Below are 26,982 nucleotides of genomic sequence, written 5' to 3' on the forward strand. Positions count from 1 at the left end.
CCTTTTATTCAAGTATCTGTGGACCCATGCAGTCTCTCATCCGCGTCGCTTCAAAGTTTGATGACGTCGAAGAAGACGAAGAAAGAAATCTGACCGCCTTTGTGATAGTTCACCCAAGGGTGCTCGGCGTTACGTAACATGGGTGAGGAAAGAGAACATGGCTTTATGATTGTGCACGTCATTATTTCCGTGTTCCCATAATGCCTTCGTGACTGTCACTGAGTGGATTAGGGAAAAGGCATTTTCCTCAAAAAGGTAAGATAAACACCCGCGTTGAGATGCATCAGCACATCCTGTTTAATACACCCATTTAAGAGTTAAGTTATAACCACCCCTGGAGTATGATCTCTTTATCCCTTTCTCCATAGGGCTGTATGATTATTCATCTATATATTCGTCTATCTTTAAAGGTGTATCGAATTATCAATATGCAAAACTATAGGCCCATATATCTATCCGTTTCTCCTCGGTGGTATAACATGACACATCTATAGATTCTATGTACACATCATAATGTAATTATGTATAACCTATAATGTAAAACAAAATATGGCCTTCTGCTCAGAGGTTTTGAATAGACATAATATGTCTTTGTAAGATATATTATTATACAGAGACAAGAGTGAAAGAAAATACGCGAGAGAAGAAATGGAACGACATTTTGCCCCTAACTGACATTAGGCTTTGTCAAAAATAGTACTAAACTTATTAAACACGTCACAATGGGGCAAACATCAATACTGCTTTCATGCACACTTTAACCAGGGAGGTGGAAAGAGACTTCCACCTCCCTGCTTTAACATCTCATTACGTTTCATTCTCCATCTCTCTACATTTCTCTCTATCCCTCTCTATCTCTATCTATCTATCTATCTATCCACCCATCTGTCTATCTATCTATCTATCTATCTATCTATCTATCTATCTATCTATAAATCTATCTATCTATTAATCTCTCTCTCTCTCTGTCATACATGAATATAATGTATTTATACAAAATATATAACGTAACTTACACGTAAGGATATCAAGATGATTTGGCTTGGATAACTCTGAAAAAAGACAAAGTAAGTAAAAAGCAAAACAAAAACAAGATTAACGACTACAAAGCAAAACCACTGATCTCAAAACATGATCAACTTGCATTGACAATCGTTTTATGACTTGTGATATGTTCGTCTTAGAAGAGAGAATTGAATACAGAATGCCTTCTTTTTTTAGTCTTAAACATAAACTATATTGATTATTATACTCTATTGAATGACATGAATGCCTAACTAGTATAGGCCTATGCTGAGGAATAGTGTCATGAAGCTAAGATTACAAAGCAAATATGTTTGAAAGTAACATTCGAATCTCTGTTCCTTGTAGTAACGACATTAGAAATGGTGGCCATATCTGTTTAGTGTTTAGCACAACTCAGAAGGAAAACAGATCATATAACCAGGCAGAAACGAGTGGAATCTTATTCGATCCCCGGACGCATCATGATGGATAGCAACTTTCAACAAGAGCACTAATATGATGAGATCGGCATAAGGGATTGGCGTTTTTGGTTATCATCTCATAATTATGACGTTGAATCTTCGACTTCAGAATTATTATGGGCAAATCGATTAATGGCAATGTTTGTATTCTTTAGTGAACACTAGCTTTAACCACCTTATAAATTTGTTTTTAATGTGTCTATAAGTGAAGTGAAGTTCGACGTCAGTATAGATAGGCAAGAAGTATTGATAATTTGAGTTTATAGGCCCCTACAAAGAACAAAATCCATTAATGACAATTTCTCTGTTTTCTTCACAGAACGCCCTAAGCCACCCCGACAACTTGCTTTTAACGTGTCTATAGTAAAGTGAAGTGAAGTGAAGTGAAGAGAAGTGAAATACTAGTAGTCTAACCGTCAAGTTTTCAAACTCATTCCAAAAATCATAATTTCCGGTCAATCTCTCTGGGACTGGCCACTCCAACCTGGACATTGTAATGTGAACGTCATGCCATTTGATATAACTTTCAGTTCCGACGGAGTATTTCCCGTGCGTGGCCGCGTATCGATCGTTCGATAGACTTCGTTTAGGATCACAGAAGTATAGTGTTATAGTCACTCAGGTCGATCAATAATATTGACTGGTCGGTAAAAATCTGTGTTCGTCACTGATTGTGTGAGCCCAAACGATGACTTTGTAACGATATTTTCTATCTCTAATGGGTTTTAGACATTATGCGATTGCGCTATTGCGTTACAACTGCTTTTTTTTTCCCCCAGCAGAATTACTCTAAAAGGCATCTGTAGGGGCACATACACATGGAAGTCTAGCCCAAATGGGATATCATAGGAGCATTACCAACATCATTTTCTGTCTTAGAAAAAAAAAAAAAAAAAAAAAAAAAAAAGGCTTCGGAACACGGTACATCCCCAACGAATTGGGCCCTCAGGTGTACCGAGAGGTGCAAGTTATATGGTTGCTGCGTTACGGTGCGCCGATCTACGATGATTGACAGCAGGTTATCGCACACCCACTCGTACTCTTCGCCGATATCCGAGGCGCAAAGGCCGCGTATTTAGATTTTATGTCGTCTACGCAACATAAACACAACGTGACTGTCAAATACTAGTACTAAGAGGCCTGCGTTGGTGCCCCTCAAGACGGTATTGATTTTTATCATTTAGCTGCAAGACTTTATCAAGAATTCCATTAGTATGATCTGAAAGTCAAGAGAATGCATTCTGCTGAACGGTAAGCAACGTTCCTTGAAAAATGCTGTAAAACTGAAAAACGTGAGCATAAAACAGGGCAGTAACTGCAGGGAAGTACGAGGCTAGTCCCGCGTGTACAAATGTACGTCGTGTTCGACACTACCTCATGCTGCACTTGTAACAGTTAGATTCTAATTTCTAGTTGTAATTGTATAAAATTGAGGAGAGTAAAACCACCAGTTTTCGGACACTTAAGCTTTTCTGCAATATTTCAAACTCAAATAATACATACAAAATTATATCTTCAACAATATAGTCTATGTTAAATATGTCAAACTACTTTTCTCAATGTTGATTTTGTTATAGTATTAGTAAACTTATACACGTAATAAATTTAAATTTAAATTTACATCACAAAATTTCACAGAATCCCAATAAGACTAAGAGACTTCTAGGTCTATCACCTTGTCCTTTGATAATCCCCCAGAATCCGTCCGGCCTCTCCAGAATTTGGATGTGTGCTAAGTACTGTATAACGATGTGTGTTCAATGTCAATGCATGTACAGGGCCGCAGAAAAATGCACTGCGCCATACCTTGTTGGTGCAAGGTTGCATTGGGAGCATTGTGGTGCCCGTATGTTTGGTGTCCGAATTCTGGCAAGTTGGCACTTGCATTCATCCCCTGTAACTTTACATGTAGTCACTGCATCGGCACGTATGGAGATTTTGTTTTACTGTTGTGCTTTTGAGGATACCATCACACTCTGAGCTTGCAATTAGCGAAAAATCTTGCAACAGAATGGCATATTTCTCTATTTTTAGCGCCTTTTTGGCGACCCTGATTCTTAACACGGGACTTATATTGTGCAGCTTTGGAAAAGTTGCGCTGATTCTGCATTTTCAATGGTGAAATTTTGGATTTTAGATGGATTTTTGAAGGTGACTAAGGCACTTCACTATTGTGAACAACAGTGCCAGTAATGCAGTATGTGAAATGATGTGATATGCGTGTGTTGTGACAATTGAATTTGCTGGCTTGTGATAGTATCGGGGTTCTGGAGGCCGGCTGAACACTGGGGGTTTTACTCTATGACTGCATGAGAGCGTAGACTTTAACTTTCTCGAGTCTGTAGTTGTTTGGTCTTTGATTTTGAGTTGGCAAAGTGTTTTGGGGACCAGCCACCCAAAACTTGTAATACTCCACTAAAATCCTACCTCTTGATCTTGCCACATATGCACATGTGTGTGCGTGCATCCGTGCATTTATTAAAGCTAAGCTACATAACAACGAAAAGGGTAGGGCAGGGACAGGGTTAACTGCGACCAGCCCGAATGCGAATGTGGATAATAGGATTTTGGGTCTTGGACGGGGTAGTATCGCGACTAAATTCCGACTTAGATACCAAAAATTGCTTCAATTTGAATGCATACACATGTAGAGAACGGTTTATGGTCCAATTACTGAAAACAGGATACGTTGAATAGTTGCTGAGTTGATTCCTCCAATAGTCCATTTCTGTCCAAATTGATGACTTTACATGATTCGGTCAAAAGGAATCTGTGAGAATAACAACTGCTCCTTATGACGGATTTGAAACCTGTGCATATGCGCTAGCCGGTAGCAATGTAGCCTGTAGACCAGGCACTTTTGCTGCGCAACATCGTGTGCTGCCCAATCGCTCTCTGCTGGGTACATTTTACTCGAATCCCTTTGCTCGCCACTGCACAGTGAAAGAGCCTTGTCCAAAGGCTAAAAACATTGCGACTTCCATGCATATTCATATCGCTGATTTTAGAGGTGCTTAAATTTGTGTTTCTTTTTTCATCGTACAGTCTGTTGACTCTGGGTGCTGCTCCGGCAGTATAACTGTGTGAAGGAGTGCCCCAGGGTTAGGCCAGGGTAGAGTATGGGGTGGCTGTCACAAAAGGCACTCTTTCCTTTGATTTTTACATTTTTGAATTTTTTTTACCTCACAATGGCCCTAGTAACCACCTGGTGCACCACCCATCAGATTAGACACTAGAAATTGCTAGATATGGGTGCTAATAAATCTGTACAGATGTCTATCACCACATACTGTAATGCCGGTAGTTTTAAATCATTCTTTGGTCACAATAATCATACCCTCATGGTCCATGAGTGACCTGGTCACTGTGCTTCAGGAATTCCCCTGTCCTTCACCCACTATCTAGGTCTATACAAGAAAACTAGTGCTACCACATCTTTTGAAATGCAAAGACTAGACTCATCTGTAGCTATGCAAAAGTGATTTAGACTCTAGTGTGAAATTCTAGTAAAGATATAGCTAGTAGCCTATTTAATATGGGTCTATATCTAGGGTATTGAAAACATCTGAATATTAGAGAGTTCATATGAGGTCGAGAATCTACTAAGATACCAGATCTCTCACTTCAAAAACAATTTCCCATGTACTGACATGGCAGGGCTTGCCTAAAGGAACAACTTTAGAGGAATCTTCATAAATGCAACAAAATTTTTATTTTTATTTTTTTTTTTTTGTTACAGCCACTGTACAATCAAGAATATTACCATACAACACACTTATATATTTTAAGTTGTTATTCCTTTTGGCTGAAAGAAACACTTCTTGTGTCCCTTGTTATTGTCTAAAAAAATTGATGGGATATTAGACCTGTTCAAAGAGATTAATCTTCGTTTTCATAGTGACTATTTTTCAAACATTTCCCAGATGAAAGTTTCCAGATTGAGAATGTTTAACCCTGTCTTTTTCTCTGTTCATTATCTTGCATTGACACTTTGATCACTCAAGAAAGAAAGAGAGAGAGAGAGAGAGAAAAAAAAAAAACTAGTTCAGCAAATAAAGACAGGCAGCATGTTGTTTTCTAAATTTCACGAATATCAGTCGACTCACAAAGTTGGCATAAAGTAAAAAAAAAAAGAAAACATATAGCTCAGTATTTGTTTAAGGTCGTCGTAGATCAAATTTCATGACCTGAGATTTGTATTTTTAAGTGTGAGCATTTTCAAAATTGAGAAACTGATTGCAAAGATTGTTTCAAACTTCACTTTTGAAAGTTTGTCTTTTAATGGGTGCCAGCAAAATCATGGAAAAATGATTAAAAGTCAAGTATTGTTTCTTTTGTGATACAGTACAAGTTCTCATTGTGTGATTATCACAACATACAATATGTACATGTACATGTTTGAGTAGAGTCAAGTTTTCTGTCTTGGTTTTTATACAATTTATGTTTAGGGTATGACCCAAATGTATCCTTTTTGTTACGAAATGTTAGTTTTTGAAAGTTTTATAGCACTTCATGTCAATCTTGTAGGATTCCCCCCCCCCTCTTTTTTGGTATAATATTCACTTTTCAACCTCAACTGAGGGTGTTAATTTATCAATATTTTTTTTAACAATTAGACAACTCATAGTTTGTACCAGGCGTATCCGGGCAATTACCCCGAGAGGGCAATTACCCCCCGGCTAAATACTGGTTAGTGGTAAGCTTAGAGTAACGATTAGGGTTAGGGTTAGGGTTAGGGTTAGGAGTTTGAGTTAGGGATAGGATTAGGTTCAGGATTAGGATTAGGATTAGGGCCAGGGGAAGGATGCGGGGTAATTGCCCAGGGGGTAATTGCCCTAGACCCGTACCAGGTTCACACAGGTTTCTTTTTTTTCCCTATTTAAAAAAAAAATCTGAAAGACCACTGCATGTGTAATTACTTAAACACAGTTTATATCATGTCTTTATGCATAGCATTACTGTAGAGCAATTTTCTGTAGAAGTTTAGCCAGTGAATTTTCACATGTGTATGATACTTCAAATAGATGAAATCTTTAGAAAAATTGTGATTTAAGATTTTACCTCCATCAGGTTGTGTTTTTGTTATTGTTTGTAGTTGACATCTTAAGCTGTTAGCAATACTGTTTTGCAAAGTTATCAATGGATTTTGATTTAAAAAAGATATGGGTCATGTCCATTATGGTAAAGGGAACAGGTGATTATTATCAATTTCTTTGTGTTTGAAAAAGGAAGCATGCACAATTCTATGACATTAGTGACCCCATGGCTTTTGGGGAGGTTTGTAGTCTCAGAGGGATTCTATTTGTGTATTTTGCTCTTGTAAGGGCCAACCAAATTGCTTTTGGTTTATAAAATAGGTTTATTAATGGGTTTATATCATGACTTGAGTCCAGATAATGAGTTTCCATGCATGTTGGCAAAGTAACAAAGTGGCAATTTAAGAGAGGAAAAAAAAAAGAACAACAAAAAATACCCCAAATTCTTGTTTCCCTTTGAAGCAATTTCTGTAGATGTATCCATTTGTTTGTTTGTATTTTTCAAATTTGGGGTAGGGATGTCTTTTGTACAATGTGAACTTATTCAATGGTTTTGGTGTCTGTTCAAGTCTTCTTTTCCTTACATACTGCCCTCTGTTGGGATAACAGTTACAGTGTATTACACTTTGAATTGTTGACATACATGTAATATGATCTGTGATTTGTATTAAAAATAAAACATATTATAATATTCCCAATTTGCTATTTTGGGATGAAAAAGACTCAGAATGCCAGTGTTCATGTGTTTTTTAAGTTATAGCAGGGGAATATAGTTTTATAGGTATGCAGTTATATGTATCATAAACATGAGTATTTAGATAATAGTGCACCCTCATAGGCAGCTGTACAAGATCACTGCATACAGTAATCACTGTGGTCTATGATACTGTCAAGGTATACAGTGTATGGTGACATCACGGAAGTGCACTTCCTACATATCATTTCAGTTTCCCTACAACTTATCAAAAATTACTTCTTTCATTCTGAATGCATTTCCTTATAGATCACAGACTAAGTTCATAACTGTACAAATTGTATGGATAGCATTGTCATACTAAAATTTATGATAGACCAGCACTCAGCTTAATAAGCACATTTTTTCCTGGTGCGCTAAGTATTATCATTTTCCGTCTGTTTGGTTTCTGAAGTGGGCGTCGGTGTGTTTACTCTGAGCATAATCCCAAGAGTATTCAGACAATTCCAATTTACATAGCCTTGCTATGTTTTAAAGGGCTGTTGTTACTGTGAGTGTTAATGGTTTCCTGCACCTCCAGGTAAGCTTATAACACATGCTACATACTGCTAAAAGGGTCACTAGAATTAAAAGTCATTTTGGCATTATCTGAATTTGTTTTCCTAATAACCAGAGGTTTGAATCTGTTCTTGTGAATGGTGAATTATGATCTCGTACATTCCATGGATGTTTTAATGGGGAATCATTGTGTGTCCATTGACAATGTTGATATCTTTTTGGCCCGTATCCAAGTGTATGCTGTTATTTCCTTGAATTGTCCTGACAAGATCACAAGAGGTTGTGGATTGATGTGAGCTCTTCAGATTGTGGAGAGTAACACTGTATCTTCTCACCACTAAGTGTTCAGTGAGAATGGACTTTTTCACAGCTCTGATACAATGTATGGGGAACATTTTTTTTTTTTTTGGGGGGGGGGGGCATAGGAGAGGATAGGGTGGGGCAGGAAAAGTCTGCACACTCAAGAAAATGTTTTCAAGATACTATGTTGCTATGTCACAGAACAGCAAATCATTTCATTTCATAATTTGTCTCCACTATTGCAATGAAATAGTTTTTAGCCCTGTGTATGCATTTCTGCTTTTTACCAAATGTCCATAGTTTGCATTTTAGAACCTGGCTGAAATACCTGTAAGATCATAGTAAACATTTTCCTAATTGGTAGTCAAAAATAGGTCAACATTTGATTTACTCCTGCACACAACACAATATCTTTATATAGGGAAATTGGAAATATTCTATATATCTTGTAAGTCAACAACGCAATAGAAATAGTCTTGTGCTTGTTCAAAAAGAAATGAATCTCGCTAACGATAAGCGTTCACTTACCAAAGACCTGTGATTTTTTTTTTTAAACTGTAAAACCAGATATATGTGCAGTATGAAAGTTTTGTGAATTGGAGCTGATGGCCTTTTTAGCTCACCTGAGCCGAAGGCTCAAGTGAGCTATTGCGATCGCTCTTCGTCCGGCGTCCAGCGTGCGTTGTGCGTCATGCGTCGTGCGTCGTCTGTCGTGCGTCGTGCGTAAACTTTTTACATTTTCATCTTCTTCTTGAGGACCCCATGACCGATTTTCATCAAACTTGGCAGGTAGCATCCCTAGGGGGATAGGATCTCAATTTGTTCAAATAGGCACCATGGCCCACCTGGGGGGCCCCCAGGGGGGCCCAAACACCCTAAAATTAAGGAATCTTTAAAAATCTTCTTCTCTAGAACCAGAAGTGATAGGGCTTAGTTGATACTATGAGTAAGTACATTGATGACTGTAATTTTAAGTTTGTTCATGGGGGAATCAGGGGTACCCCCCTTGGGACCCAGGGGAGGGGGGTGCGGAGGGGTTCTAATGGGGCCTAAATTGTACATTTTCATCTTCACTTTGAGATCGCCATTTCTGATTTTCACCAAACTTGGTAGGTAGCATCCCTAGGGGGATAGGATCTCAATTTGTTCAAACCCCCTAGAATTAAGGAATCTTTACAAATCTTCTCTAGAACCAGAAGTGATAGGGCTTAGATAATACTATGAGTTAGTACATTGATGACTGTAGTTTCAAGTTTGTTCATGGGGTTGGCGGAATCAGGGGTGCCCCCCCCCCCCCCCCCTCCTTGGGACCCAGGAGAGGGGATGGGGAGAAGTCCTACAGTTGTAATGGGGCCTGAAGTGTACATGTTCATCTTCTTCCTGAAAACCTCGTGATGAATTTTGACCAAACTTAGCAGGTAGCATCCCTAGGGGGATAGAATCTCAATTCCTTCAAATGGGCACCATGTCCCTCTTGGGGGGCCCCTAGGGGGCCCACCCCCCCCCCCCCACACACACACACACATTAAGGAATATCTAAAATCTTCTACTCTAGAACCAGAAATGATAAAGCAAAGTTAATACCATGAGTTTGTACATTGATGACTTTAGTTCCAAGTTTGTTCATTGCGGATCCAGGGCTGCCTGCCCCCCCCCCCCCACCCTGGAGTTGATGGGGGGGGGGGGGGGGGATCCATATGCAAACCTAAGTTTCCAATGTTCTCATTTAAGAGTGTGCAAGAATGCATGGAAGGTGAAATTGCGATACTCAGGTGAGCGCGTGACCCCCGGGTCTCTTGTTTGCAGCATGAAATTCTTGAGAATTGCTACTTGCATTCAATGCATAGTGTAGACAATAACTTTTGCATGCATTATAATATCGCGAATCTTGGCTCGCAAAATTTGCAAAAATTTCATGCATGCGAAAATTTTGGGTTTTATAAATGTCTCCCTCTAGTGGTTATTACTATATGACAGTGATTACCAGTACAAGTGTTAGGAGTAGTCACTGTGCTCAATTCAGAAATCTATTAGGGCATTCCAACCCACAGTCCTGAGACGATGATAAATGTGATTAAATACATGTAATGTATACATGCCTGTCATGGAAATAATACATTTGGTAGTACTCTTTGCTTTGTATGTTTATCGCATACATTGCACACTGTAAAATAAGTATCAGGGGCCTTATGGCAGTAGGCTGTTCTTTATTAGATTAGAATTGAAGGGGCATTAATGCTGTGCAAAGTTTGTTACAATATTGTCCTTATTCTCAACTGATGATCTGTGTTTGATGTTTCTTTAGACTTTTGATTACTTCAAGGTGCAGTTCTAGTGTGTCCGTTAATGCATCAAGCTGCCATAGGTTGCTATGCCGGATATATGTACATTGTAGTGTTATAAAATGCTATTTTTAGGGTACTTTATGTACCTGCGAGTTCAATGGCATGCACTGCACAAGCAGAAACCCATGTTTTCTCTTGTTTATTTATCGTACACAACATGAGACTGTAGATTTACATGCCCTTTGATGACACACATGAGGTAAGGTGTAAATACAGCAGTGAAATGCAAGCCCTTTTCAGGATCATTCACGGCTGAGGAATCATTTTATTTGTAGTCAAATATCATGGTTGCTGAAGTGTGTAGGCATGCTTGAGATTTCTGTACTCTGTCCATAACACCACATGTTGTTCAAGAGGTGCACAATATTTCATGTCATGTTGATAGAAGTATGTAGAGTAAGCATTGCATATAGACTTTGTTTTATTTGTGAAGGACATCCCCAACATATAGACATTTATTTATGTTTAAACACACTGTATACACCAAATAATTCGTGAGGTTTTTATTTTCACGAATTTTGAGAGTCAGCTGCTATTTGTGAAATTAAAAACATGCAAAAATATTGACTCTGATCCTGATATGAATGTGATGTATGCGTACACATTTCTCCGTTCAGTACAGGACTCCACGATCACGAATTTAACCACTTGCGAAATCGTTTGGAAGTCTCGATTCGCAAAAATGTACACTTGCGAAATGTATGGCGTATGCAGTAAGTAAATACAATACATGTATGCCTGTTTCTAGCATACCTAGATTGGATTACTTGTAAACTGATGCAGATGTTAATTATAGTAATATAGTGTTGTGACTATAACTTTGATCCTCCAAATTGATATCTTGATGGAGGAGCAATAGACCTAAACTCTCAATGCATAAAAAAGAAAAAAAAAATGAACAAGTGAAGAGTACAAATCATCTATAGACAAATACTGTAATGGGTACATTAGTTTGAGATGTAAACAGGACATTGAATCTTATGTTAGAATGATTACATGAGTATATTGACAATATCTTTATCTGCCCCCCCCCCCCCCTATAGAAGTTGTACAGCTCACCACATTGATTGGTATTTGAGTATTCCAGCTAGAATTGTTTAGTTTTGATGATTGCTTCCAGCAAAGAGATTACTACTGCAACCCTTTACTCTGCCACCTAGTTATGACACAATTGCAAAGATAACATTTTGCGTCACCAACCTCCTAGAGCCACGGGATGGCAGAGAAGTCTGTTACCAAGAATGTCTCATAGTGAGAGAGAGAGAGAAACTCGTGTTCTGATTCCAAGGCAGCTTGAGCTTGTGATAACAAATGGGATATCCATCCACTCCAGCAGCCAGGGGCTGGGAGTGAAAAGGATACGTTTTCGATGCCAATTTCACAATTCGTAGCAGAGATATTTGTCAGTGAATGTTCAAGACAGGAGTTAGATATACTTGATTATGTTGCTGTTTCTTTTTCCTGTGTAGTGTTGTCATAAGTTGAACATTTCAGACACATAGACAGTGTTTAAAAACATGTTTCTGTTTTGTTGTACTGTCAGGCCTCCCTGCATTCTCTGCTTGGCTGTTGTGAATATAAGTTGCCTTTAACGTATCAGGGCCCTGTTTTATTAGCTCACCTGAGCCAAAGGCTCAAGTGAGCTATTGCGATCGCCCTTCGTCCGGCGTCCGTCGTGCGTCGTGCGTCGTGCGTCGTGCGTCGTCCGTCGTCCGTCGTCCGTCGTCCGTCGTCCGTCGTCCGTCGTCCGTCGTCCGTCGTGCGTCGTGCGTAAACTTTTTACATTTTCATCTTCTTCTTGAAAACCCCAAGACCGATTTTCATCAAACTTAGCAGGTAGCATCCCTAGGGGGTTAGGAACTCAATTTGTTAAAATGGGCACCATGCCCCACCCAGGGGGCCCCCAGGGGGGCCCAAACCCCCCAAAATTAAGGAATCTGTAAAAATCTTCTTCTCTAGAACCAGAAGTGATAGAGCTAAGTTAATACTATGAGTTAGTACATTGATGACTATAGTTTCAAGTTTGTTCATGGCAGAATCAGGGGTGCCCCCCTTGGGACCCAGGGGAGGGGGGTGGGGAAGGGTTCTAATGGGGCCTAAATTGTACATTTTCATCTTCTTCTTGAGAACCCCATGACCCATTTTCACCAAACTTGGCAGGTAGCATCCCTAGGGGGTTAGGAACTCAATTTATTAAAATGGGCACCATGCCCCACCCAGGGGGCCCCCAGGGGGCCCAAACCCCCCAAAATTAAGGAATCCGCAAAAATCTTCTTCTCTAGAACCAGAAGTGATAGAGCTAAGTTAATACTATGAGTTAGTACATTGATGACTGTAGTTTCAAGTTTGTTCATGGCAGAATCAGGGGTGCCCCCCTTGGGACCCAGGGGAGGGGGTGAGGAGGGGTCCTTATGGGGCCTAAATTGTACATTTTTATCTTCTTCTTGAGAACCCCATGACCCATTTTCACCAAACTTGGCAGGTAGCATCCCTAGGGGGTTAGGATCTCAATTTATTAAAATGGGCACCATGCCCCACCCAGGGGGCCCCCAGGGGTCCCAACCCCCCCAAATGAAGGAATCTTTATAAATCTTCTCTAGAATCAGAAGTTATAGAGCTGAGATAATACTATGAGTGAGTGCATTAATGACTGTAGTTTCAAGTTTGTTCATAGGAGATCCAGGGGTGCCCCTCTTGGGTAGGGGGGGGGGGGTGGTTGGAAGGGTCCAAATGGGGGCCTGAATTGTGCATTTTCATCTTCCTCCTGAAAACCTCATGATGGATTTTTGTCAAACTTGGCAGGTAGCATCCCTAGGGGGTCAGGATCTCAATTTATCAAAATGGGCACCATGCCCCACCCAGAGGGCCCCGGGGGCCCCAATCCCCCCAAATTAAGGAATCTTAAAAAAATTGGGCCCTTATTGTACATTTTCATCTTCTACTTGAGAATGCCTGGTCAAATTTTGGTAGAGCTGTGAATAAGATTAGTGACTGCGTGAAAGGTGAACTTGCGATACTCAGGTGAGCGCTAGACCCGCGGGTCTCTTGTCAAAAGATAAAATCGATTTTAAATTTCCTTACCACACAGGCTGCCATAGACTTACAGTTGAAATCAACTATATAATCAATTTTAACTCTTCATTAAACAGGGCCCAGAACTGTTTTATCTTGTGTGTGTTGAGAATGGATCATGTGTCCAGTGCAACTTCACAGGAACTCTGCATGTATCTATACAGCAGTGACAAGTGGGTACTACATATATGTAGAGGCAAGCCTTGTTTATCTGTTGTAATAATCTCATTCCCCCTCTCTCTTGCCCCCGCCCCTCGCGAATAGATTTTATGCAGATTTGCATCGACAGGCCATGCATTGCGCATGCAGAGAAGCAGAGGGTAATGTCACGGCTGTAGTGTGCCCTGGTTTTGGGCAACCCTGTAAAAGTTCAACCATTTTAGTCGTGTGTTGTTTATAATGTTTGTAACAATCACAGTCCATCACTCTTTTCCCCCATGAATCGTACGCACATTTGTTTTTCTCCACGGGATGCGCACCTCCTAGGGTTCGGGAGGCCATCCCAAAGTCGATATGTTGTGTAGATACCCTGGATGAGTGCAGCCGTTCAGAAATTCGCCCGCTGCGGGGAGCTGTAAATGTTGCATACAGCCGCCTGCAGCATCCCAGGTATCGGCTGAGTAGGAGGGTACGGAGCATAAAAGAGAGGGGCTGATAGGGCCTCTCCTTTCTTCTCCACCCATAGCCGCTTAAATTCAGAGTTGGCTAAGGGCATTAATGATGCCATTTGAGGTTTGACATGCTCCTTTAATTTGTGTGTTCGCCGTCAGTGACAAAAATCAGCAGAATGCAGTGAAGAGGGTTAGGTGCAGAATGAAAAAAAAAAGAGCAAAAGAAAAAGCAACAATTGCTATATAGATTTAAGGTTGTTTCTGTACTGTGCAGTCTGCTCAGCTAGTGCAGCCATGATTAGTACAAAGTACATCTTCCTTGAGTTAAAACTATTACATCTCAATTGATGTTTTTCTGTCCCAGTGTTTTTAAGAAGATGACAATTTGTGGAGATAGTCTCTGTCCAGACCATTTTACCTATTGGAGCAGACATTGATATGGAAAGGGAAGGGAGAGTAGGGGCTATGAAAGTTATATTTAAATGAGGAAGTCAGAATAAAAGGGCTAAGGTAAATCAGCATCATAAAATATACTGATACCATGCAGTATTGGTTTCACTGGGAATCACAGGCACTTGCTGTGTAAATGTACAAGTTGTATCTACATCAAGAAGAAACCCTTGTAATGATTTCTATTTTCTCATTTTGCTTTCAGGACAGATATCACTTCCATTGCCATCCTTGGTTGATAATCCCCTGTCAAAACAATAGTGATACTACTCATTCAGAAACTTGACTACATAAATTTCAAGTCGACTCATGCATAGAATTTTAGGAGCAGTTATTGACAATTTTGTTAGTTGTGTTAGTTGTGATACATTGTGTGGTATTTCATTTTCTTTCCCTTGCGTTGTGAAAGAGATACATGTAGATTAGTGCAGGAATGAAGCTACTCCCTGAAGTCACACAAGCAAGTCATCTCCCTTGTATACCACAGGGGAATGAAACCCAAATATGTAGATTGAGTGAATGCTTAAATATTAGTAGAACACATCAGTGAAGTTTGAAAAAAAATCAGACAATCCATTCAAGAGTTACAAATTCTTAGAGCTTCATTGCTATCATCACTGGATAAAACGTCTTTAACACTTTGTGATGCTGTACTTGGACAATGATTAAAAGAAAATAGAAACAGAATTCAACATATTTTTTGTTTCTCTAGCAGGGCTGCACACTAACCCATTTTTCTTACTGGTCCTGTACATTTTTTTTTTTTAACTGGCCCCGACAATGTTATTTTACCTGTCATGTTGGACCAATAAATTTAGCAATTCCTGAAAAGTTACTGGTTTGACAGTGATTTGTATTGGTCTTGGACAATGTTATTTTTGTAATTTTACTTGTCTTGTTGGAACAATAAATTTAGCAATTCCTGTAAAGTTACTGGTCTGACAGTGATTTTTACTGGTCTGGGACTGGTCGGACCAGTACCAGTGTTCAGCGTTGCTGTAGGATTTAAAGAGCTCTTCGGTTACCTCTTTCAGAAGGCAGAAGGGAATAATATTACCATCAATATTATGTCAGTAACAAGTTGACGGAATGTGTACTTTTTATAAACAAGTGAATTTTGATGAATTCTCTCAGTATTTGTAATCAGTTTTTATTGTCTAACTGTGACATCATGAATTGTAGTCTTCTTTTCCAGCCATGGTGATACCAAAACTTTAAAAAATTAATAACTCTGGAAATGATCGGCTAAATTTCATCGAACTTCACTGATATGTTGTATTAATATTTTTGCATCGGGTTTCATCCTCCTTGAAGATGCATGCTCAAGTAAACTCTGTGTAGTGTACCTGTATCTTTCATTGAAATGTAGATCATGCGCTCAGGGAGTGTACATGAAATTATGTAAACATGTACAGTAGACTTGTAACGAGCATCTCAAGTTTTGTAATGTGTATTTATAAGCAGGAAAGGGAGCATGTACACATACCTGTGACTGATAGTGTGTTCTGTGGATGGTTACATGTGAATCAAGATGCTGAGAATTGTGCATTTCTTGCCCTAAAAACAACAACAAGAACAGCCACCACTGCCACCACCGCAACAGCAACAACAACGGCAATGACATGTTTTTGTTTGTTTGTTTGTTTTTTTCTCAAGGCCAAAAAAGACCCAATCACAGGAAATACTGATCATATGATTTAGGAAGATCATTACATGATATTTGACCAACGTTGCTCTCTTACCCTTTGTATTTCCCACTCTGCCCCAATGTCACGAAACTATCGTCAGTGAGTCAGGATCATTTACACCCCCATATTTATCACCCTACTTTTCTTTTTTTTTGTTTTGTTTTTTGCTTTGTTATAACATCATGTGGGAATGTCATATTGTCACACCAGAGTGGATTTGCTAACTGATAAATGACTTCAAATTGATTTAGTAAGTGAAGATATGGTAATATTCACATAGGGTGAAATTGCAACACTGCAAAGGGTAGGTTGCACCACTACATGTATCTATGCAGCAGCTCTCTCAATACTGTCATTCACACAAACAAATAAGTGGTACAGGGAATAATTTTCAAACTCAAATTTGATTAGCAATTTCAGCTGATGAACAATATTTCACATAGTATCCTGTACACTTCTATGGAAGAAAACTGCTATACAAAAGTTAGTTTGTGTAGCAGTGGTGTAAAAATGCGTAGCAAATTGCGATGCGATACCAGGAAAATTATTCCCTGTGGTATGCTGATTGTGATCCCAATACCAAGATTTTTTTTTTTACACTTGTTCAGATGAACAAAAATATCCTGCTAATTGCCAATTTTTGATAATTTGTTGACCAAATTGCACACGTATGCCAAAAATCTACCGAAATGGTAACCTTTGCCCTAGTGTAAGTGCGCTGTTGTGATGTGTGCTCTGAATTATGGGATTAAAGAACTTTAGATGTTTTGCTGAAGTGCTCATGCACTCGCTGCAGTGTTTTAAATAGTTATCATGCTGTTTCTCAAATTATTACAGTAATTCCAAAATAATCTCAAGATTTCTTGGGATTTGGGTGGCGATGCTGATTGCACTATTTAGTGAGATGTTTCTGTCCCCACAGGCAAAATCTTGAGATTTTGATTGCGATGCAAATCCTGAGATTTGTATCCCACTAATTTGCATCAGTGTGAATCACACTTTCATTAAACCCTCTCCCCACCTCACTGCAAACTGCTAAGCTGTTTCTGATGGAGCTTAAAGTGTGATGGCAATTGCAGAGCAAATATATGGGGATGGCAAAGATATGAATGAGAGTGTGTTGGTGCTGTACCATGCTTTGGGATTCCCCCTCCCCCTCCCCCCCCCTCCCCCAGCCAAAATTATGCACTCACCATGTACCCACCAAGGAGTAGCGGGACGTTCTTCATCATTCATGAATGTGATGGTGGCAGGATCACTTCTTCAAGGCATCTTTGGTGCCAGAGTGTATCTGGATGCTACATGCATCTCGTCTCAGAATGAGCCATACACTCTAGGGGTGGTTTTCTTGAGGACCTTTCTGCAACTCGCAAATGCACAAACGTAGTATTGAGATCGGTACTGCATCATTATTACAACAAATGTGACTTCTTCATCATAGGCAGATATGTGCAACCGTTGGATCACATCTCACTCTGGGTATGTTTATGAGCTATCTTGTTTGTGTGTTTCTGTGTTTGAATGTGGTTATGAATGTGTTTGAATGAGCTTATGAATGTGTTTGAATGTGTTTATGAATGTGTTTGGATGTGTTTATGAATGTGTTTGTGTTTGTGCTTGTATGAATATGTTTGAATGTGTTTATGAATGTGTTTAAATGCATTTATGAATTTGTTTGTGTTTGTGTCTGTGCTTGTGCGTGAGTGTGTGCGTGTCTGTGTGTATGTGTACGAAAGCTTGACTTGTAGCTCGTGATCTACTGAAGATGGCAAGTGAAAGTTTAAATCACTGAATGTCGTACGATGTACAGGAAGTGCACATTTTCTATAAACTACTGCATAGCATTAAAAGCAAATATATCGTACTAGGTAAAGACAGTGACGGTAATTAGGCCATTCTAACATCCCTATGCAGTAAAAAGCATTATAAAATGGGTTCAAGAATGTAGCCAATAGGAAGCGCTGAAATGAGTCACGTGGGCGTTGTTTACTTTAGTACCATTGCACTGCGTGTGTTGTCCTATGGTAAATTGCCGATCGTCTGTGCGTGCGGCTCCTTTGAATTGCATGCAATGCTTTTGCAAAGGTTGATATCGCGAAATCGATTGCCAGCGAAACGAACGAAAAAATGGCTGCCTCCAGCTCAGATCCGTTGCAGGCGCAGTTTGAACTGTTGAATGACGAGGATAATTGTGAAATTTACCAAGACTTCATTGACGGATATTTCCCGTGAAAATTTGGATCAGCTACTGTCAAAATTTTACGCTGGGGCAAGGAAGGAGGACGGTACATCGTACAGCAAACGTAGTATTCAGACAATCAGGTATGCAGTCCAGTACAGTAGTCAGTACAGTACAGTGTTAGATCTACTGTTACGAGTAGTATTCAGACAATCAGGTATGCAGTGCAGTACAGTGTTAGATCTACTGTTGCAGGTGAAGAACATAATTGTCATGATCATGGAACAGAGTCAGAGGAAATGTCAATTTCTATTCAGAGTTCTCAGACTCAGAGTCAAACAGACAATCAGGTTCACGAGTTTTTATCACTATCGGAGTGTCTCCGTAAGACAGAACTCGCCTCGTGTTCGTACACCTCACTTCCATTTCCACAACTGTGAGGTGCATTTCCACAACAATTAAGCCAATGACAATATATTGGAACTTGTACATGAGTTGGTGTTTAGTCTTCACTTCACTTCACTGTTCATCTTGAATTTGGTCGACGTTTGACTTCTGAGCTTTATAAAGGTAGGAAGTGAAAAATAACTCATAGACCCATTTTATAAAACAAATGATGCACAGGATTATTTTGTGGCGTTAGTGAAGGTGCGGCGCACTCTATCCTGTGCATCATTTGTATTATATATTCTGTTTGTGTGTGTGAGAGATGTATTCTTTAGTTCATGTAAAACATGATATATTCGCGGCATGAAATTTTCCGCGAATTGGAGCCGATGGCCTTTTTCACGGCATGAAATTTTCGCGAATTGTCACTGGCATTCATTGCATATAGTGTAGACAAGAGCTTTTGCGTGCATTTTGATTTCACAAATCCTGGTGCTCGAGAAATACTCAAAACTAAAATGCACGCGAACATTCCTTGTTTTACAGTATACAATGACTTGACCTGCTATTGTGATTGGATGTATGCCATATGTTTCAATGTATGCACATCCTGTATGTGATTGATACATTTATTATCTCTTCGACAAACACTGTTTAGAACTGGTAGCCCAAGTTTGTGTGGATGCAGTAATGACTTGCCTGCAACTCCAGTAATAATAAGAGTCCATGCCTGTCTGTTTGTATGGTATTCTTGTGTTTAAAAAAAAAGTGACAGATTATGATAACAGACAAGGTGGGCAATTAAAAAAAGTTTTTCTTTGTGTTCCAGACTTGTTGCTAATACATTAGCTAGTATAAAGTACATGTAGCAACACTGGCAAGTCAGGGGTTATGATTTCATGTACCAATATTTGAATATAAAAGAACAGTTAGTAAGAGCCTACAGAGTGACACCATGCATTGAAAGACTGGATAGTACAGTCAACCAGTATCAAATCTAGATGTCAATGCTATTGGAATTGTGTGCTTATGCAGAGAGAGCATTCTTGTTTTGGAGTTACAGTTCAAATTGATCAGTTGCCTGTATTGAAGCTTGATCAGACCTGTGAAAAGGCTGCCAGGGTTTCAGAATTTTTTTGAGCAGGGGTTGATTGCTAGGATGTTTTCATGACAAATTTATCTTAAAAAAAAGTAAAATATTCATGATTTGGCCGATCAATGCCCCAAATTTGATCATGAGCGATGTGCCACAATTATGTGCTTCTGCAAAGGGGGCACTTTTAATTTGAGTCCATGTTCAGATCTATCACACAGAGATTTTTTCATGTGTTGAGTCATTGTGCAGTGGCAATATTTCATGAGATCAGTGCTATTGCCCTTTTTAGTATGGTGTATATATATATGAGTGTATAGATATGAGTGTATATGTGTATATGAGTGTGTGTGTGTGTGTGTGTGTGTGTGTGTGTGTGTGTGTTAGTGGGTGTGTGGGTTAGAGTGACAGCCATCAAGCTGTGTACATGGTCAAAGTCTAGTGACTGTGTCAATACTTACTTTATATAGTTTGGCACATATGGACAGCCAGCCAGGCAGGCAAGTCCAACAAGTAGTCTCTCTGCCAAACCTTTCCATTTTTTTTTTTTTGCTTACATGTCCATTATGCTATTTGATTGTGCTGCTTCTTTTGTTATTATTTTTGTTCCCTCATTGAATTCTTTATGAAAATTTGCATCTTGCACTCATGATGAATGTGACAAAATTGATTTTGAGCTTCGTGATGTGCATGTATATGTCACCTCCATTGCATATTGATGTACAAGAGAAAACTCTAAGCTGTTGCGTTCAGTAGAAAAGTTGGCATTATATTCTTTAAATGATGATATTGATAATTTTATTAATGGTGCAATCATGTTTCTTTCTAATATAATTGAATTCAAATTTGATTGTTATTTTTTTGGACAAAATATAACACACTCTTTTTTTTTTTTCAACAAAGGAATAACAGAGAGGATTCATTGTGAAATGAACAGTATACAACAATAATGAAACATAATAGTGAAACATCATCATACATTTAAGTAAATGTGTGCCCCTCTGAAGAAGAAAATCGGTATAGAGATTAGGTTTGAAAGCGAACTGAAGAGACAAGACTGACATGACATTGTGACAACATGTTTTGTCTTGTAATTTTGACTTGTGCTTTATACTCGCTAAAAAGCCATTGGAGGTTTTATTACACCAATAAACTGAAATCTGATACCAGAGTATAATCGGGGGAAAAGCATAACTTTGACAGAAGAGGAAGTGGAAAATGGCATACCTTGCAAAGCTGGCACATAATGTCAAGGTTCTGAAAATCAGTTTCATTTTCTTCGGAAGAACACTTGCATAGTTAAAAAGCGTGAGATATATTAATGCTATACCAGCAGTTATGGCCCGACGTGATGGAATCCAGCAAGGATGGTGTCATTTACTTGTCCCTAATTAAATTTTTAGCGGAAATTGTGGTGTACTGCCCTCAGCTGCTGCAGTATGGCAGTAAGACTAGTCTGTAATGCTCAATACTGAAATGAAAAGCCATTTCGTGCATACTCATGCAACGTGCATTCATGTAGAGATAAGCCTCGGCCGGCGTTATCGTGCTCTGAAATCTGAGTGGGCTCTCAGGTCGAGTTTGTGCAATCGCAAAGTTCTTGAGGATCGTTGGACTAATAGTAATCGCGTGCTCCTCTGATCCCAGTGGTGGGGAGACGACACGCAGAATTTGGAGTTAACACCAATTAATTGATGATTAGCCAGATAAGGGGACAGCGATTCAAAGAGTCTGATTCAAGGGGTGGAGAGTAGAGGTGATACTTGGAGATTTGTAAGAGATAAAAATAGATCGAGAAAAGGCAAAGCCTGCATTTCATTGGAGCGCGCCTCGGGGATGTCGTACCGGCAGATCTGGGTCGAGGCGTGAGATGGTGGAGATTCTCCTTTCCATATTTTTATTGCCAAGGATCTTGGGAACTCAACTGGCGACCGTGAGCGAAGTGAGATGTCGGGAGGTAAATATATGCTACTCCGTGATCTGCGTTTTCCCTTCATTATTTACCCATGTGTGGCGTGCCCGTGCATTGTAGTGAGGATTGTAAATTTTTGATGCGCTGGGGGTGGGGTGGGGATGTTGTGCATAATGCAATCAGGACGCAGGATCATGTGTAGGATGTACAGAGCTGCAAGTTTACGTTCCTGCACTGTAAAACAAGCCATGACTGTGGGTGTGTATCATTAACATGTTCATAGGTCGATATGTGTGTGTATTGTGATATTTTTTTGCAGCATACATGCATATAAGATGCATGTGATACATTGTAGCTGTTGCATGGTTATGCACCATAGATTTGTGAATGGTTTGGTATGAATGTGATTTTCCACAAAACTTTTCCTCCTAACTTGCTGATCCATACATTACATGTGGGCAAATACTCAATGCATTTATCATCAAGCGCACATGTCCTCCGCCATTACTTGCATGTCGGTGAGATTTAATCCTCCATGGCAGATGAGTGAGTGCATTGGTTCGTAGCATTCTTCTGGAGATGTTGACTGCACATATGATGACTCAAAGGTATATTTTGGTTGCAGGCAGATTCGATATATAATCGTGCATAGCTCATAGTTTTGATGTCGGCATGATCTTCAATTGTGTGTAGGTTTCAAGTATGTCACTTTCATGAGAGAGACACATGGAGCAAAGTCATCTGTGGAAAGGAGATAACATTATTGTTTTTGAAAGGTTTGAAGAGTAATTAATAATATTTGAAGTTTTGGTATAGCCATTGCTGGTTGGGAACACTACAAAACTTTGTGATGCCATAAATGGAAATGATTTAAAGGACAATTTCACCTTTGTACCTGTGGATTGAGTGAATGCAGCAATATTAGTAGAACACATCAGTGAAAGTTTGAGGAAAACTGGGCAATCTGTCCAAAAGTTACGAATTTTTAAAGTTCCAGCGCCACCATCACTGGATGAGAAGACTACTACAGTTTGCAATGTCACATATATATAGAACGATATAAAGAATATATAAAGAAAATTCAACTTAGTTTTACTTGTCTCACAAGATAAAAGAGCACTTGACTTGCCTCTTTCAGAAGGCCGGGGGAATAATAGTACTATTAACAATGTTCGTAACAAGTCAAGGGAATGTGTACTTTTTTCAAAGTGAAATTTCGTGGAATTCTGTCTATTCTTTCGTGACATCACAAACAGTAGTAGTCATTTCATCCAGTAGTGACTGCACTAAACTTTAAAAATTCATAACTTTTGAAATGATTGCCTAATTTTCCTTGAACTTCTATGGATGCATTGTATGTTTTGCTGTACTGCTGCATTTACTTTATCCACATGTACATCAAGGTGAACTTGTCCTTTAAAAAAAATATAACGAAAATTAAATATCCTTTCACTTTTCTAGCATAATGAAAGAGCACTTGACTTTTATACATCTTTCAGATAGCAGGAGGAAATGATAATACCTTTAGCATATGTCAAGGCTTGGGAATGTTTACTTTCCATGAAATATTAAGTTTAATGTTTGTATGATATTGTTGTTCATACTTGATGTGATGTCATGAACTGTAGTGGTCTTTTCATGCAGCAATAGCTGTACCAAAATTACAACTAATAAATGGATTATGTATCTGATTTTCCTCAAATTTTGCTGATGTATTCTAGAAATGATATTGCTGCATTCATTTGATTGATCCACATACACTGTATTTGAATGTCATCCCCCTTAACTGCTTCATCAGCCACATAGAACAAACTTTAGACAGTTCAATTCTGACCAGTCTGTGTGTGTGTGCTTGTGTGTGTATGTGTAACTAAAGCTCTATCTAGCCTTTTAAGAGCATAATGACTCATTATGTACATTGTCATTATACCCCTATAATTTTGTCTACATTGGGAGTATAATACAGTACATTGTTGGCACTCCTCTAGTGGAATATTATCTTGCCAGACTTACCGTCATCATCCTCATAGCTTTCCTTGAAAAGAATGTCGGAAAACACTCAACCTTTGCAAGATTCTGTTTATGAACTCTACTGACAGGGCTAGTAAAGGGCCTTGTTTGAAATTTCACACCTGCACGATTCCCCTACAGAGGCATATGCGTGTGAAGAGTGAAAGCTGGATATATATATATTCTGTTTGAAATTCACAAAAAAAAAATTATTGCTCCGTATTTAGTTTCCAAGTGAACCAGCTCCTCTCATCCCAGTGCTGTAGTCTTTCGAAGAGAGATTTCTTTCTGCTGAAATTTATGTCTAAGCTTTCCATGAATCCAGATTTTATTGCTCAAGCAGAACTTGGCACGTATCATTTAGTGAAGCAGTCTTGGAACAAACATACATGTACAATGTAGTCCATGTAAAGGAAGGCATTTCAGGCTGTGAAAATTTGAACAGCAATTTGAATTCGTACCTAACTAGTTATTTCTTGAGCCGGTTTTACATGCTGTTGGTGAGTTCAGTTTCAAATGAGTTGAAGTGTCTTTTTATTTTTCTGTGTCATGTTTGAGTTGAGTTCAAACACAGTATAGGTATAAGCAGCACATAATATTGTAGACGCTCTCAGACTGTGGACTCCTCTTGCAATACCAAGTAATACCAATCAAAGTAGTGCTTTGAAATGATGAGAAAAAAAAAGAACAGATCAAAGTTTATTCTCCTACACATATGCATCACAATTAAGCAGATTTTTGAGGAAAATTTTCACAACTTTTGGGTCAGATAACTCGGTTGTGTCCATTGTCCATAATGTATACATCATAGGAACTAGTTGGACAAAAAAAAAAAAAAAAAGAAGAAGAAGATAAGGAAATTCATCTGTCTAAATTACAGTCCTTGGATGTAGTTCAGGTACAAAACTAGTATGTGTTAATGCCTTTCAGAATTACCATTATTGTGTGTAGTACGTATGATGTTGAAGTATCAACATTTGGCTGTGTGTTTTTGGCTATTCATTTGACAGAATGAAATAACCTCCGAAAAATCTTGAAGAGAAGCTTGCCAGTGGTTGAACAGTTTTAGTGGGCAATAAGGGTTGGATCTAATATAACAAAAAACAGACTTGAAGTACCTCACAATGACATTGCATGTGATAGATGTGTGATATGACAGCATGGAGAGGATAGTAGCATACTTTTGTATGAAAATTGTACTTTCCGTATCGTAACTTTGTACTATAAAGGCAAAAATAAACAATGATGTTCAATATCTATAACCAAAAGATACAAGGTAAGCAAATATTTTAGATTGTAAAATTGTGCAGTGACCCAGCACATATACACCTGTTTAAACATACGTGCATAGCCGACATGCTTGGTATGTTTTAGTGTGAGTTTGAGAAAATAAAGAATGGAATTTACCTTGAGCCAGTATGACCTTGTTCCTTTATTTTTGCTAAAAATGCTCTAATTCTTAAAGTCAGTAGCAGCATGTTTAAAGTGTATGAGTTAGAATGTTATCAAGTGCCACGAATCCATCTTTGAGTATGTAGGCAATGTAGGGTTTTCCTGATACATTATGCATATAATAGACACAATGCGACCAAACCATTCACACCTAGGTAAACTTGTAAATTTGATGAAGGTGGATATACACCTGTAGCATGTTATTATTCTATAGTAAAAGGAAGTGCAGATGTGATACTTTCATTAAAATTATGATTATCGTGTATTTATCAAATTCATTATATTTTTAGGTTAATGTTGCTGTGGTATTTGAGTGAGAATGGTGAGAATATCAAGCATTTTTGTAATATTCTCTCTGACCTCCTATAGCACATTCTTGCAGTGTTTCCTTTTGACTGCAATAAAGCTCATGAACTGATTTCTCTGGGACACAGTGACTAGAGGTAGAACATATTGTACACCCATGTTTCATTTATTTGTAAAGGTTACTTTATTACATCTTCAGAAACCTGAATATCACATTATTAAAGCTGAGATGAAAAATAGACTTGCTGTTCTTGCTCTGAAATTACCTTTGCATAGCAACTGGAGATGTGTGTGTGTGTGTGTGTTGGGGGGGGGGGTGGGAGGGCAGGGGTCTGGAAAAGGAAAACATTGTTGTCAAAATTTCAGTGCCCAACCCCAGTGAAATCTATGATTTTTCGATTTAGGGCTTCACAAAGCGATTCTGACATATGATTCAGTGTTTGTTTTCCTGTGTTACCAACTTGTACAAATTTGCCATCTTGTTGAATTATTTTTGTCCCCTCTGAGGACTGTACTGTGTCTAACCAAAAATAGATGAAAGTGATTTTCATGCCTCATGGAAGAAGATTTTGTTGTGTTAGTAATCACATGAATGAATTACTGGTGATTATAGAAGACTAAACAGTATAACATAAATATCCTGCTGCTGTAGTGGTGGTATGAAACAGTGCATAAATCTGCAAACCGGCAGCAACACTCAGCAGCAGCAGCTCCAGTACTACTGCACTATGCATTTTCAGTCCACAGATGAACATAAGTAACCATGGACTGAGTATGTGGAGTAAAATGGTCTTTTTCTGAATTACTGTCCAAAATTAAAATAGCATGTTTAGGTATATACCCACCACCTGAGTGCAAGCACCCTAGTAGCTGATTCTGACGTGGCAGATATTTCTGAGGTACAGTGTACACATTGTATTCTAGGTAATATATGACACTGAACTTCCTCATGTGACACCCATTTATACACCTTGGTAAAGATGAGTGTTTTAGATACAGTACACTATCTTGGATGAGGACACAAGTGTCACCTGGCAGAGTTTGAACTTTGAACCCTATTGAGAACTCTTGTGTGCGATCCACTTGACAATGACACACCTCCAAGGCCCACAAGCCCATTATATTCCTTACAACCACAGGTTTCATGTGTTGCTGCTTCATGGTGTGATTGAAGGACATTTTCAGCATTGTGCATGTAGCTGTGCATTTGCACCAGGTATGGTGGTAAACTTGTGTATCATCAACACATAAAAAGGCAGGTGTGGGAATGATACAGGCTGGGACAGTCCATGTTGCAACATGCCCATGTTCTGTGCTGCCCTCTGGAGTCCCAGTAGAGCACAGTGTACCACTGTCACTCTTTGCTTGCTAATCAAGATGGCTACATACAAGTATGCATGTA

The 26,982-nt window shown here is 39.0% G+C and overlaps 2 protein-coding genes across 4 annotated transcripts in view; one reads left to right on the forward strand and one right to left on the reverse strand.

The window, feature by feature from the left end:
- Nucleotides 1–26,982, reverse strand: part of LOC139718390 (SCO-spondin-like) — a 362,530-nt gene that overhangs the window by 114,602 nt on the left and 220,946 nt on the right. The window lies entirely within an intron of this gene.
- LOC139718371 (uncharacterized) overlaps nucleotides 2,605–26,982 on the forward strand; it is a 129,081-nt gene continuing 104,703 nt past the window's right edge. Inside the window, exon 1 of the mRNA XM_071629842.1 lies at nucleotides 2,605–2,738. Within this exon, the coding sequence (XP_071485943.1) occupies nucleotides 2,722–2,738 (17 nt within the window). The 5' untranslated portion in view covers nucleotides 2,605–2,721. The remainder of the gene's footprint in view (nucleotides 2,739–26,982) is intronic.

This window comes from Diadema antillarum, unplaced genomic scaffold (assembly GCF_040938485.1).
Source record: "Diadema antillarum isolate AM-2024a unplaced genomic scaffold, OU_Dant_1.0 scf00000093, whole genome shotgun sequence".
NCBI lineage: Eukaryota > Metazoa > Echinodermata > Echinoidea > Diadematoida > Diadematidae > Diadema > Diadema antillarum.